Here is a 14,649-nt window from a genome sequence, read left to right as displayed (position 1 = left end):
CAGGATCACGGGAGTAAATGTTCCAGTGGACCCTGAACTTTGTTTATCGGGGAACTTAACAAGTATTCGCCGTTCTCTAAACAATGCACGACTCAAATTTATTGAAGTTGCTCTATGTGTGGCTAAGAAGTGCATTGCAGTGTCATGGAAATCTGACTCTCCTCTTATTATTGACAGGTGGTCTGTTGAGATGAATAGTTGCATCCTCCTGGAAAAAAATCACTTATTGTCTCAGAAAACGATATAACACCTTTTTGAAAATTTGGCAGCCATATTAAGACCATATTGGTACATCTCTTACACCAAAAAACTCAATGACTTGATGTAGTTGTTTGTATTGACCTTGAACACTGACCTTTTTTTTTTCTTTTTTTTTTAAGAGGGGCGGGGAGCACTTTGTCCTTTGTTATGTCTCTATACTGTTGGCATACTGATATGTTTGTACACATTACATATGAAACTGAAAATAAAATATTTCAAAAAACTCTGCTATTCCTTCAGGATTGACCGATATTAAGAGAAACTCCATCTGAATTGCATTTAGATGTCATCAACATATACGACGAGAAATGTAATATTAAAGATATCCAGCAAATATTTCCAAATATAAACTAAATCGTTCTGATAGGTATGTAGCAGATTTAGAAGTAAATAAAAAATATCTATGTTTACCTAGTACATTTTGAATCCGTTGCAAAATCAAAAACCTCAGTCTCAAAATTTTGCATAAAATCCATCCAGTGAATTCTATCATTTGCATATGAGGGCAAAATTTATAATTCTTTTAATTTTGTGTACATGGAGATTACATTTCTATCATTTATAGTTTCATTGTAAAATAACATCAGCTTTTTGATGTGATTTAAATCTTCAGACTTTTAATAACACGAATGTAACTCACTTTTTTACTCTAATATAGGTAATCCTCTGCGCATGAGCCATATCAGTGGTTACAACATAGTTAACTTGAAGCAGGGACGTTTACAGACTTAGCCAGGAGGGATCAGTGTTGAGCATAGTGTTGAGGTGTGTGATGATGCGCTTGACAACAGGATTTTAACAAATTCACCGTAATAAACTCTTGAACATTTACAGGAAACAATACGAATTAATCTACGCTCGGGGCGAATAGAGTAAAAACAACAACATCAAAGTCTCCACGACACTTTGATCTGTCAGAGCTCCGTTTGACAGGTTTCAATGCGGAAATAAGTGTTCAACGTTTCAATGGCGAGAAGGCGACATATAAGTTCAGTGTAAGAACAATGTCTGGAGTTGATGTAAGAGTGAAGTGAAGGAGAGATAGCAGGTGAGAGCAGAGAGAAAGAAAACACTGGACAGCGCCCGTGGTTTCGATCCCGTAAGGGACTGGTAATCATTATTCTGAAAGAAAGTAGATGAAGTAACCACTGAGCTAAACCAGTGCAAATCTATCAGTCGGAAGGAGGGTATATATACATGAGCATATGAGTGACGTAGACGTGTCGCTATACACTGTTGTCTCCATGATAATACAGATATTTTATCCTCCACCCGTTTTATTTTCTCTTTACCCAGTCACAAAACATTTAAAGACTTTATTTCCTCCGCCAAGAAGATATTGTTTGAAAAGTTTGTTTGTCGTTTGATTAGTTTGTGGAATTAAGTGACATCTAGTGGTGAAGTTTTGTGTCGCAGCTGAATACCCCCCACCTCACCTTCCCCATTCAAACATGAAAGAGAACCTGTGGTACCCTTCAGTTTTCATGAATCCTGAAAAGGTGTTTTATTTGGCCAGTTTGGCCCACTGTCAAAAAACATGGCCCGACATTAATATAAAGGGTCCATTCTAGTGTAGAGAAAACACGGATCGAACAATTTAGATGATTACACATTAGTGAAGAATCCACCAGGATTATTTTATATGCAGTTTCTGTCTATAGCTCCCTTCCACATAAATCGTACACACAGAACCTTACAAATTATGATGTCAAAACCACTAATCTCGTTTACATGACATTTTATGTCGGGTTGGAACATGGCCCAATTTACATTTTGTGTAGATGAAAGTTTCGCAATGCAAGTTCTGGTTAGAGAGAACTGCATTGTATTCCACTTGAAGGTACTCTTATAACTAACTGTGAGGTCGGGTCTGACCTACATATCTGACTGTCTGTAGGGACGATAAAAACCTTATGAACAATAGACTGAGTGACTATGTTGCAAATAGTGCTGCAAAGAGCAATGTGCACAACTACAAGTCAGCAATGGATGATGACACAGCTAGAGGTGCAGGCGTTTGTTATTATAAGAAGTTTCAAAATAATGGTTTCATAATGAAACTGTTGCAGTATTATTCTATCTATTTTTGATGAACATGGACAAATCCTGTCCTATGAACCTTTTAGATACAAGTCTCCTTTCCTTTTAAATAACAAAAACTCTAAACACTTTTAAAGCAAAATGAAGTTATACCCATGACTCTTGATAGTACGATTCTGGACAGATGGCACCATAAGGGACTCCAATACTTGGAAGATTGCTTCGACAAAAGACTTTTCATGCCATTTGAACACCTGAAGAGGAAATATAACTTGTCCAATCAAACCCTTTTCTGTTATCTCCAATTAAGATCCTTTCTGAGGGCTAATTTGGGTCCTGAAATGACTCTGCCTGCTATGAATGATGTTGAAAGATTTCTTTGTGATGGGAACACACATACATTTATTTCTAAAATGTATCGCCTATTGTTGAATGAAGGCCCAAAACCAGGTGTGCATAAGTCTTGAATGAAGTGGGAGTCAGATCTCAATGTTACAATTGACGAACAATTTTGGACAGAACTATTTCAAAACAGCTTGTCAACTATTATCAATTCCCGCTACAGATTGATTAACTATAATATTCTACATCAATTATATCTTACCCCAGAAAAATTACACTCATTCAAATCTAACCTGTCAGAAATGTGCTTTAGATGTGATACTGAAATTGGTCCCTTTTTGCATTGTACCTGGCTGTGTATGAAAGTTAGGCCTTTCTGGCATGAGATCTGCTCTAGGATCACGGGAGTAAATGTTCCAGTGGACCCTGAACTTTGTTTATCGGGGAACTTAACAAGTATTCGCCGTTCTCTAAACAATGCACGACTCGAATTCATTGAAGTTGCTCTATGTGTGGCTAAGAAGTGCATTGCAGTGTCATGGGAATCTGACTCTCCTCTTCTTATTGACAGGTGGTCTGTTGAGATGAATAGTTGCATCCTCCTGGAAAAAAATCACTTATTGTCTCAGAAAACGATATAACACCTTTTTGAAAATTTGGCAGCCATATTAAGACCATATTGGTACATCTCTTACACCAAAAACTCAATGACTTGATGTAGTTTGTATTGACCTTGAACACTGACCTTTTTTTTTTCTTTTTTTTTTAAGAGGGGCGGGGAGCACTTTGTCCTTTGTTTTCCTTTGTTATGTCTCTATACTGTTGGCATACTGATATGTTTGATTGTACACATTACATATGAAACTGAAAATAAAATATATTAAAAAAAAACTCTGCTATTCCTACAGGATTGACCGATATTAAGAGAAACTCCATCTGAATTGCATTTGGATGTCGTCAACATATATGACGAGAAATGTAAGATTAAAGATATCCAGCAAATTTTTCCAAATACAAACTAAATCATTCTGATAGGTATGTATCATATTTAGAAGTAAATAAAAAATATATATGTTTACCTAGTACATTTTGCATCCCTTGCAAAATCAAAAACCTCAGTCTCAAAATTTTGCATAAAATCCATCCAGTGAATTCTATCATTTGCAATATGAGTGCAAAATTAATAATTCTTGTTAATTTTGTGTACATGGAGATTACATTTCATCATGTATTCTTTCATTGTAAAATAACATTAGCTTTTTGATGTGATTTAAATCTTCAGACTTCTAATAACACGAATGTAACTCACTTTTTTACTCTAAAATAGGTAATCCTCTGCGCATGAGCCATATCAGTGGTTACAACATAGTTAACTTGAAGCAGGGACGTTTACAGACTCAGCCAGGAGGGATCAGTGTTGAGCATAGTGTTGAGGTGTGTGATGATGCGCTTGACAACACGATTATAACAAATTCACCGCAAAATATAATCTTGAACATTTACAGGAAACAATAAGATTTAATCTACGCTCAGGGCGAATAGAATGAAAACGACAACATCAAAGTCTCCACGACGCTTTGATCTGTCAGAGCTCCGTTTGACTGGTTTCACTGCGGTAATAAGTGTTCAACGTTTTAATGGCGAAAAGGCGATATATAAGTTCAGTGTAAGAACAAAGTCTGGAGTTGATGTAAGAGTGTAGTGAAGGAGAGATAGCAGGTGAGAGCAGAGAGAAAGAAAACGCTGGACAGCGCCCGTGGTTTCGATCCCGTGAGGGACTAGAAGTCATTTTTCTGAAAGAAACTTGATGAAGTAACCACTGAGCTAAACCAGCGCAGTGCTGCAAGCGGGAAGGAGAGTATATATACAGAATCATACGAGTTACATAGACGTGTCTGTTAACACCGTTGTCTTCATGATAAAACAGACATCTTGTTATTTGCTTAGTTTTGTGGTATTAAGTGACATCTAGTGGTGAAGTTTTATGTTGCAGCTGAATACCCCCCACCTCACTTTCCCCATTCAAACATGAGAGAGAACCTGTGGTAGCCTTCAGTTTTCATAAATCCTTTCTCTCTGGGTGTCTCTCTCTCTCTGGGCCTCTCACTCTCGCTCTACCTCTCTCTCAAATTGACACAGTCTGTCTCTCTTCCCAATACAAACAAGTTTAGTCTGTGGATCTGGCAGCAAGCAAGGCACCCATTTGAAATTTCTTGGCAGGAGAAATTTTCTAGTTATAAGTAATATTACAATTTATATAGTGTTCCTTTCAAATGTATACGCAGCAGGAGATTCCTGAATGGAGCTGGATTCTTGCCACAACAAAAGCAGAGAAGGCTGTGAATGTTGTATGGGTGTAACTCATGACAAACAAGGGCTTACAACATCAAATCTTCTCTTGATAGTTAATGTATGGTAGTTACATTTACATTGACATCTTAGACGTCTGTGAACTTGTTACAGAGCAGCAATGAGGTTTGTCTTGTCAAACACTGAAAGGTGTGTCTGTGGGATTTGCTGAGATAATGTCTCGTCCTCACCCATCAAGGAGGGTCACAGTGTAACCACTGGCAACCATCATAAACCTATGGGCCGTCTGTTATAACTGCCACTAGACTTCCCCACTATAGAAGCCCTCCCTCCCTTTTCCCTTCTCCCTCACGCCTGAGAGGGATCCGCCTGTTGGAGCCGTCATTGCTCGGGATGGTAGGAACCATTTAGAAACTGGACGGTGTTATCGCCTCACTTTGACGCAAACTATCTTCAAATGCATTACATTTATTTTTATATTTTTTGCCTTTTTCGGAAGTGGGCATTGGTGCATTTTTTACTATTGCTCTTCAGTTTTTAATTCTGCTATAAACTGCAGGAATACTTTCTGATGCAAACTCTACTGGCTCACCTCTTCATCATCATTATTCTTTCTTTGGTTTATATGTTACGTGATTCTGTCACAGCAGGAAATATACTGCACATTTATATCTCACTTATTTGAAACCATGTGAAACATATTCAATATTGGACAGCTTCTGTTGTTTTGTACGAGTCTGACCCGGACGATGCTGCTTCTTGACATGTGGAACACAAACTCATGAAATTGTCTATCCAAAATCAACACACAAATCATTGTTGGAGCAAAACTAGTCTTTATTAATTAAAAAAAAACCAAGCCAATTAGCATAAACCCCAGAATTTAAAGCCCATATTAAAGGATTTAGCCTTTATTTGGCTCTTCTGGTTCTGTCTACTGAGGAGACGAGAACTTGCCGAGGAAGAGCAAGGACTTGGTTTTATTGTGCCTGATGAAGAAGAGGAAGGGGTGGTCTGCTGTGAAGTGTTCCTCCTTCAAGTTAGGGCCACCCTGAGGGACCACGGCTGGTGTTGCCGCAGCCGCCTCCTTGCCCTCCTCATTCACCTCCACGAAGGCCTTGTGTACCACTGTAGACAGGAAGAGATCTCTTCCGTCGTTCATGCCAGACAGGTCGGCCTTTGACGGGCAGAACACGTCAGTCATGCCCATCTCGGACAGAGGCTCGTTCAGCTTGTATTCCACCTCCATTTTGAACTTTGGCAGGTGAACGTGGATGTCCGAGTGGACTAACATATTTTCCCTGTCGGTCAATCCATTCAGCATCTCCAGCGTCAGCTCCTCCTCCAGCTGGAACAGAGCAAATACATGTTCTCACGTCTCTAAAGACTAAGAAGAGGGTGTCTTGTGATTAAAAGGCTGAAACATGTGATGAACTAAGGTACACAACAGATGTTATGTACCTAACCTCTGCTGGTGGTCGCTATCATCCGATAACACCAACTGGTGGTAGGCATTAATAAGTTCATTACAAGGGCTATTCTCCATCTTGTTGTATATTCTACCCACTAAAAAAACATTCATCGATTCAGTTGCTGTTGCCTCCTTTTAACTAAACTTCAGTTGTTTAGTAAACACAGTTTCTGTTTAAGACAAATAAGATTGCACAGGTTGTAAGTTGTAAGCATAATATACACATGTAGTAGTTTCACCATGTTGGTGTCTACCAACTCCTCAGGAAAATATCTGGCTGTTTAGTGCACAGATGTGAAACTTACTTCACCAGCTTGTCTCCATCTTTGTCTGTCTGCTGTTAGGTGCTCGACAGGGAGTGAGCAGCCGGTTTTATCTGAGCTTCTCAATATGAAAAAAAACGATTGATTGAACTCTGCGTACCTTCAGCAGAGGGTCGGATCCGTCTTTGGACTGGGCAGGCAACAGGATCAACATGCTGAGCTCCTCCTTCTCATATGGCAGCTCCAGGATCTGCAGGCCATCGATGGAGTTGTAGTGCAGATTCTTCTTCTGGAACATCATCTGGACTGGTTTGCTCACAGTCTGACACACAGAAACAACTGAGCCGTTGGGATCAAGTTTCTAACAAATCCCATTGTAAGTTTAAATGAAATTAGTATCTACTCTAGTTTGAGGAGCTAAGGGACATAGAATGTAATAACCATCAATGAAAGTACACATGATACACAACATGCTAAATTGTGATAAGCAACTTTTTTACCTGGCTGACTTTAAAGGGCATCTCTTTGGTGTTTGCTTCATCAAAGCGATACATCCAGTTTCCCTTAAAGTAGATGGCATTGACCAGAGCCAGCCTCGTACCATCAGAGACTGCCTTCAGGAGATCTTTTATTTTATCTGAAATGTAAAAAAAACCTGACAGTTCAGAACAATGTAGAAAGATTTATCCCCTTTTTCATTCAATTCAGATGTAAAGTCGTACTTTCTGTCTGCTTCTCGACCCAGGTGTTGATCTCTCCTCTGCTCGCCTCCGCGGCCCCGATGAAATCCACAGTCTTCAGGTTGTCCTTGTAGTACTTACCTATGGCTTCCAGGAATGGCTGCAGAGAGCAGATTTCATCTTATACTTTCAAGCAAGTAAAAGAAAAAAAACTGTTTAAGTATCAATTTCTGCTGTGATAAGTGGAAAATGAAAACTCACAGGGAGGAACTTTGTGGTTTTCTCCCCATATAAACGATTGGCTGTTTTCAGAATGTATGATGCCGATGGTGAGTTGATTTCTGCGATTAGCTTCTTGAAGGCAGCATGGACGTCTTCACCAGGTTCGAATGCCAGGACCTGTGTTGAAGTTTGATTGACACATGACATTTAAATACTTTCAGATGTGCACCTAAGAGTCCAGGGTCTGTAGGTGAGGAAGCTAATCTCCGAGTCAGTTGCTCAGAACATTTTCTGGAAGTTTTCCTGCCAGCCCACTTGTAAAATGTCTGTATAATGTATAAATCAGAAGGCGATCAAATCTCCTCTCTCACCTTTAAATTCTACACATTCTTACGCAGAATATGTTTAGAGAGATTTCTTGTCTGGAAACCCGATTGAGACAATGAAGCCCTTAATAGATGAGACGAAAATAAGATACAAATAAGTAACTGTAAGATTTGTTCTTCGGTTCCGAAAGCAAACTGGTTTAATGAGCTGAACTCAACTGTCAGTTCAATGTCCTGCTGCCAGAGAACAGCGCATACTGGAGCTTGTGTCAGGGGATTTATCTTGAGTCAGAAGTACAGGTGGTTTAGAAACCCTGTTCAGTCCGCTCCATCATAACCAACTGCTCCGACAGCTCTAACTCGCTGAATGACAGCTAACAGAGACATAGTGTGATGTACCTTTTCCATTTGAAAAGCTGTTTCTCCTCTGGCTCCCAGGTAGACCATAGCCAGAGCTGAATTGATGCTCAGCGGAGACAAGAACATATTCCCTGATGGGTTTGCATGGCTCAGAGTCCGGTACAGCGGCACATCGTCTGGGATGTCGACAGGGCTTGAGAAGTGTACTACGCCTGGGTTGTTGCCATGGAAGTTATGGTGGACGCTGTGGTTGCCCATGGCTGAGGATGTACAGTTGTCCTGTAATGAACAAAATCTGCTTTTTAGACATATATTTTTAAATCTGAACAGAAATGCAACTGACTGCTGCTTGATTGTATTACAATTTTTTGCGGAACAAAATATGCAGAGAACCCCGAGACTCACCAGATGAGTTGGGATTGAACCAAACTCATTTGGATTTGTATATGGCGCAAAATAATAACAAACATTCTCTGACAGAGCAAGAAAAATCCCCAACAAGTCAAATCAGATACGAAAATAATAAACGCAAAATACCTGAGAGATGAGAAGATGTGGAAGCGGAGAATGTGAACCTGGAGGTTGAGCCGTCAGGAGAGGAACACGTACACCAGTATATATATACAGTATATGGGTGGGCGTGGCGCCTGACTGGGCAATAAGCCACTGACTGCTAGCCATCTTTCCTCAAAACACAATTATGAGGAAATGTTTGCACAACCTCTTTGTGTGATGACTCTGAAAAAGTGTCTTATTTATCTTTGTCACTTTTATTGAGAATCTGAAAAGTGCTCTATAACTACAGCTTATCATTATTATTCATATTAATCGTGTGCCTTTCAAATATGAACAACGACTCTTTTCAAAATCAACACACAGATCATTTTTGGATCAAAAACACTTTTCATTAATTGATAGCTTCATCTATAACTTCAGTGCAATAACAGACAAAAACACAGAAAGTAAATCCTAAATTTAAAGGATTAAGCTTTTATTTGAATATCTTCCTCTCCTGGTTATAACTACTGAGGAGACGAGAACTTGCCGAGGAAGAGGACGGACTTGGTTTTATTGCGCCTGAGGAGGACCACACAAACACTTATCACAGACGTAAAAGATTATTTTTTTTGGAAAAGAAAGACAAACTACCTGATAGGAACATATGTTAAATATCAATGAGATGTATATGATCATATGCCAACGCACAGACTCACAGTGCTAAGAAAAGAGATTATATTCCTTGTAGACATTCTGTCATCAAGAGTGATATGCTTGACACATATCCTAAGATGAGCGGATGAGTTGTTAGACCTGTGTTAGATTCAGGAAACACCTTGGTTGAAAAATTCACGATTGCCTTATTATGAGGTGATATTACAATATAATACAGTACGAGACTATTAGTACGGTCCTGTGATGGAAATCTTGAAAAAACAAGAGGCTGGAACACCAAATTTATCTATGTTTATTTTAATAGGGGGTTTCTGTGATAACTTTTTATATAATTTTGACATTTATATTAATATAGGAGAATCCACTACTACAGTAAAACATCCCTGTGTCACCCTCGTATTGCATGGGGTCATAAAAGGTTGAAGAAGTAAGAAAGGAGTCATAAGGAGTTAGTCTAAAGGAGTTAGTTATTTTTCCACTACAGACCTCAAATAACTTCTCGGCCAGTGCGGTCATTGCATCCTTCACCATCCCGCCATCAGTGAACGGCGTTTTGTGCCTTTTCAGGATGTGCGCCACTTTGAACGATTTCTCCGTTGCCGCGTTGGCCTTCTTAATCGGTTGGATGAAAGGACCAGTTAAGTTTTTTAAGTGTTGCTTTTAGCTGGTTCACCTTTTCAGTCCGTAGCCAGCTGCCTGCAGGAAAATCATGTGCAAAGTTACCGTGGACTTGAGTGAGGTGGCGCTCCACGTTACTTTTTCATCCAACTGAAACGCTGGTCCCGCAGATAAGGCACACACACTTGTCCTTCACATTTGTAAAAAAAAAAAAACGCTTTCCCACTCCACGTGGAAATAGTACGTTTTCTGCTTTTTCTTGGCCTGGCCACCATCGTTGTCTACCATACTCCTCACTGTATTTCAGCTTGCCTACAAAGTAACCAGTCCAACATGTAGGCGCAAGTCCGCTGCTGAGCTGCTGTAATGGGTTTGGTTCAGACTTTAACAAAACAATCACCTTTTGTATTGACAGCTGATAAGCTTCTCTTATTATTTTGTATTGGAGGGGGTGAGACTTATTGTGCTTGATTGGATGAAATGGGAACAGTTGGGTTTATTGTCGTCATTTTTTTTTAACACAATCTGTGAACCTATTGGCAAACTACTGAAAACCGGCCCGCGGGCGACGTGTTGGAGACCCCTGTTCTAGAACCACAAACAAATCTCATCAGTTCATTTCACATTCCTCTAATAGCTCTGTATGTTTGACAATGTTACCAAATTCTAACATGAAACAACATACTGTATACCATAGATCATAGATCATAGTAGATCATACTGATAGTCAAAATTGAACTTTTTTGAATTAATAAACTATCACTGAATAAATCTGATTTGTTGTGTATCTTTTGATGTGTTGCTTTTCTTTCCATGCTGGTTTATGATTTGTAAAATAGCTGCAGGAACACACGCTTGCTCCAGAAAGTGTTCTCACACCGTCACGTTTGGCACATTTTTCAACCCCTCTATTTTCACCACTGTGGCACGTTTCAGTTTTCTTCAATGGAAGGATTCAGAGAAACACTGCTGCTGACCATCCAGATGGTTTCTGGAGGACCAAACATAATGATTATGATCAATGATTTCTCACGGTTGAACACCTTTTTCCAATGAACTCTAGAAGGGACACTTTGGAGGTTTATATTTCAGTCTCGGTCTTCACACTCACACATTCATACAGATGTTTGCATGTTTGTGTGGCATCGACTTTGCCTAAGAAGGAAACTGTGGGCACGGTGGGGTTCGGTCCGTGGACGATGTGGTCATCCATGGTGCACATCACCTTCAGCACCTCCTGAGAAACCCACAGTGGGAAACATAAACAGCCAGCAGCTTCAGGGCAACTCCAAACCATCCAAAACAAAAATATATTCTAATTCAAAATATGATTGTGGTGTGGCTCTGTTCTGGTCCACACATGCAGAGCCGGAGGCAGGGAGAGTATACCTCCTACCCCCATCCTTGCTTGCCAGAACATCTGAGGAAAGTTGGAGAATTTTCAAATAGTTGAACACGGTTTTTTCCATGAACTTGTGTGGTCGGGTCAGAGGTGTTGCTTCATATTGATTTCCATTTTTAGCAGTATTTCAGAGATCAGCTTTAAAGTAACTTTATACAAAGGGCCATTACTATTTGCATGTAGGCTAATCACTCCATTTGCTGGTTTTCTGGGTTTTTTTCTTGTTAAGTGAGCGAAATCTAGTCTGTTCAGGCATGACCAAGTGCACTGAAGTCAGGTGGAATATCTGAGGTGGATATGCGAAGGACAGCTGACAGGTGATCATCAGTGAGAGAGGATCTGTATCTGGATTTGTTAAACTTCAACACAGAAAATGTTTGTTCACATAAGTAAGTAGATCCAAAGACAACCAACATCTTCTGAGCATGCCCCCTCATGTTTGGAATTCTCCCCTTTGAGAGAAGAATACAACTCCAGCAGTGATACTGACTTAAAGTGCTCTGCCAGTAGTGTATCAGATTGCAGGTCAACAGTTGTGCATTTCACTTTCAACTGTTTTGAAGTCTTCAAATCTTCTTGAAAACTCACCATGCAGTGCCCCTAACATGGATGAGTACCTGCGGAGGTGATCAACTGATGGTGTGGCTTCTTTCAGTGTTGGCATGTGGTTGAGAATGTTACCCTCCAACTGACTTGAAAGAAACTGCAACTTACTCATGGAAGTCTTCATCAGGCTGTACATTTCATGTGCAAATAGGCCCTTGCCTTGCAGCTTGGTATTTAGCTCATTCATTAGTGCAGTGACATCAACAGCAAATGCTTAATCTGCCACCCAGTCTGCATCTGAGAGCTCTGGGATGTCCTTGCCTTTCTTTTCACAAAACTCTCATATCTCTTTTCTCAGGTCCCATACTCTTTTAAGCACTTTGCCTAGACTGAGCCATCTGACATCTGTGTGGGAGCCTATGTCACCATGTTCAGTCTAATACCTGCCAGTTTGTCCCATTTGAGTCCCAGCTTGTCCAAGCATGCAGTTACCTCCGTGAACAACTCACTCCCAGTCGTCGTCCCTTTTATTGACCGCATTGCTGCCAGCTCCTCGGTAATCTCAAAGTCCTTCATCATCCCAGGTACATAAAAAAAATGCATCACTGTGACTACTTTACACGACTCCCAAGTTTTTGCTCACCTCAATGGTGAAGTTTGGAAATGCCCTGGCCCCCGTTTTAGTTTGAAAACTGTTGTAGTGTGGACGACAAAAACGCAGACATTTGAAGCCAATGACCCAGTCATCAACATTCACTTCCTGATTGGTTCTTATCAGTCCTGACTCAACAACCGGCAGCGAAGGCAAAACGCTGTAAACACTTAATGTCAGAAATATAGTTCCACCTCGTCGTTGTTCTGAAAAAACACATCTTACAGCTTTGAGGTGTTTTTTTTTATATTAAAGACAGGTGGGGCTCAGGTTGTGGACGATGCGGTCATCCATGGTGCACATCACCTTCAGCACCTCCTGAGAAACCCACAGTGGGAAACATAGACAGCTAGCAGCTTCAGGGCAACTCCAAACCGTCCAAAACAACAATATGTTCATCATTCAAAATATAATTGTGGTGTGGCTCTGTTCTGGTCCACACATGCAGAGCCGGAGGTCCCAGCTTGTCCAAGCATGCAGTTACCTCTGTGAACAACTCGCTCCCAGTCGTCGTCCCTTTTATTGACCGCATTGCTGCCAGCTCCTCGGTAATCTCAAAGTCCTTCGTCATCCCACGTACAAAGATGAGTAACTGGGCTGTGTCGCGAACATCACAGCTCTCATGCAGAGCCAAGGAGAAAAAGTCAAAATCTACTACTTTCTTTTGCAGCTGAAGCTCGAGATTTCCCGCGATGTCCTCGATCCTTCTCGTTACGGTTCGTCTGGAGAGGGACACGTTCTCAAATGCCTCTTTCTTCTCAGGGCATATTAGTGCAGCGGAGTCCACCAAGCACTCCTTGATAAGCTCCCCATCAGAGAATGACTTACTGTTTTGGGCGATTTTGGGGGATAGCACAAAGCTGGTCTTTACAGCTCCATCCCTGGGTGTGAGAAGCTTGTTAAAAAAACGTTATCACTGTTTTTGTTGCAACAACTTTAAACCACTAATACTAAACCAGTGGTTATCAACCTTTTTTCAGTGACGTACCCCCTTCGAAGAAAAAATGCTGAAGAGTACCCCCTAACCAGCGCAAAGCCTTTTTGGTTGAAAGAAAGATGTAATGTGATTTATTAAGCCTTGTAACTAGACACATTCAAATTTAAAACTCCATCAATGTCCATAACATTGCTCATTTGTAGTGGTCTCTCTTGAACTATTTCGAAATAAAAAGATATAAAAATAACTAAAGACTTTTATTATTATCTCATTATAAATAAAGATTTGTGCACCTCAATATAATTATCAACTTAAAGTGACCTCTTTTGGAAACATAATAAAGATATGTTCTCAAACTGAACTCATGAACTTAAATATACATTTAAATAAAAGGTTAGCTCAAAACATATTTTTTTAATATTTATCATCTTAAAATATCTTCTTTAAGGATCGAAAAGAATACTGACAGGTAGCTTGTTTCCGTTTGCTTCGGGGAGGCTTTTTGCATTGTGTCTTGAGATGACCTGAATTCAGAAAGTTTCCTCTTAAAAAACTCATATTGGCTTACCAACATGACTTTCATGCTTTGTCTGGAGATACCGCTGAAGATGTGGTGGCTTAATGCCACTGTTGGCTAATCCCTCCCCACAGAAAAAACAAAAAGTGTAAATAACCCAATCTATGTTATTGTTAATATTGTTGAAGCGTCTTTCTGTTATTTAATTGTGAAATATTTGCTCGCTTTAAAGTCATACAATTTCATTTCCGCTTTGTATTACTTTTATTTTATTTTGAAAGGGTACCGGTAGAGACGCGGACTTCTTGTTATGAATCATTAACTTCACAACGGAAAAGGTTTACGTTTTAGCGCCCCTCCGAAGAGGCACAAGCTCTCACGGTGTTGTTTATTGAAGGCTCTCTGCTCTGGTTTCACCTTCTTTGGTACTTGTCCCTCTGTGTTTCAGCAGCATTGCTGCTGCACTTCAACTCGACTGTTGAAGTTTTCAAGGCAGGTGATGACAGGTGATGACAGGTGGCGTGTGCCA

The 14,649-nt window shown here is 40.1% G+C and overlaps 1 protein-coding gene across 2 annotated transcripts; it reads right to left on the bottom strand.

Moving 5' to 3' along the window:
• Nucleotides 1-5,769: 5,769 nt before the first annotated feature.
• Nucleotides 5,770-10,254, bottom strand: LOC133952208 (leukocyte elastase inhibitor-like). Of its 2 annotated transcripts, XM_062386549.1 has the most exons (8): nt 10,172-10,254; nt 9,935-10,060; nt 8,315-8,554; nt 7,629-7,766; nt 7,410-7,527; nt 7,188-7,324; nt 6,848-7,009; nt 5,770-6,301 (listed from the first exon to the last, which is right to left on the bottom strand). In XM_062386549.1, exons 2-8 carry the CDS (start codon nt 9,977-9,979, stop codon nt 5,888-5,890), a joined length of 1,254 nt encoding a protein of 417 aa, XP_062242533.1. In that variant the 5' UTR covers nt 9,980-10,060; nt 10,172-10,254; the 3' UTR covers nt 5,770-5,887. The 2 variants fall into 2 exon arrangements, with proteins under 2 accessions (XP_062242533.1, XP_062242532.1); XM_062386548.1 differs by lacking the exons at nt 9,935-10,060; nt 10,172-10,254 and adding an exon at nt 8,813-9,885.
• Nucleotides 10,255-14,649: the final 4,395 nt, after the last annotated feature.

The sequence above is a fragment of the Platichthys flesus genome, chromosome 4 (genome assembly GCF_949316205.1).
Source record: "Platichthys flesus chromosome 4, fPlaFle2.1, whole genome shotgun sequence".
NCBI lineage: Eukaryota > Metazoa > Chordata > Actinopteri > Pleuronectiformes > Pleuronectidae > Platichthys > Platichthys flesus.
The sequence above is the reverse complement of the archived record's forward strand: the minus strand, read 5'-3'. Positions and strand labels throughout refer to the sequence as shown.

What these genes read in the sequence shown, in the direction of transcription:
- LOC133952208 (XM_062386548.1), bottom strand. Translation starts at nt 8,956, where the DNA reads ATGGCTAGCAGTCAGTGGCTTATTGCCCAGTCAGGCGCCACGCCCACC. An exon ending in CAGCTTTTCAAATGGAAAAG is followed by an intron (nt 7,767 to 8,314) that starts GTACATCACACT and finishes ACTTCAACACAG; the next exon opens with GTCCTGGCATTCGAACCTGG. An exon ending in TGCCCTTTAAAGTCAGCCAG is followed by an intron (nt 7,010 to 7,187) that starts GTAAAAAAGTTG and finishes TCTGTGTGTCAG; the next exon opens with ACTGTGAGCAAACCAGTCCA.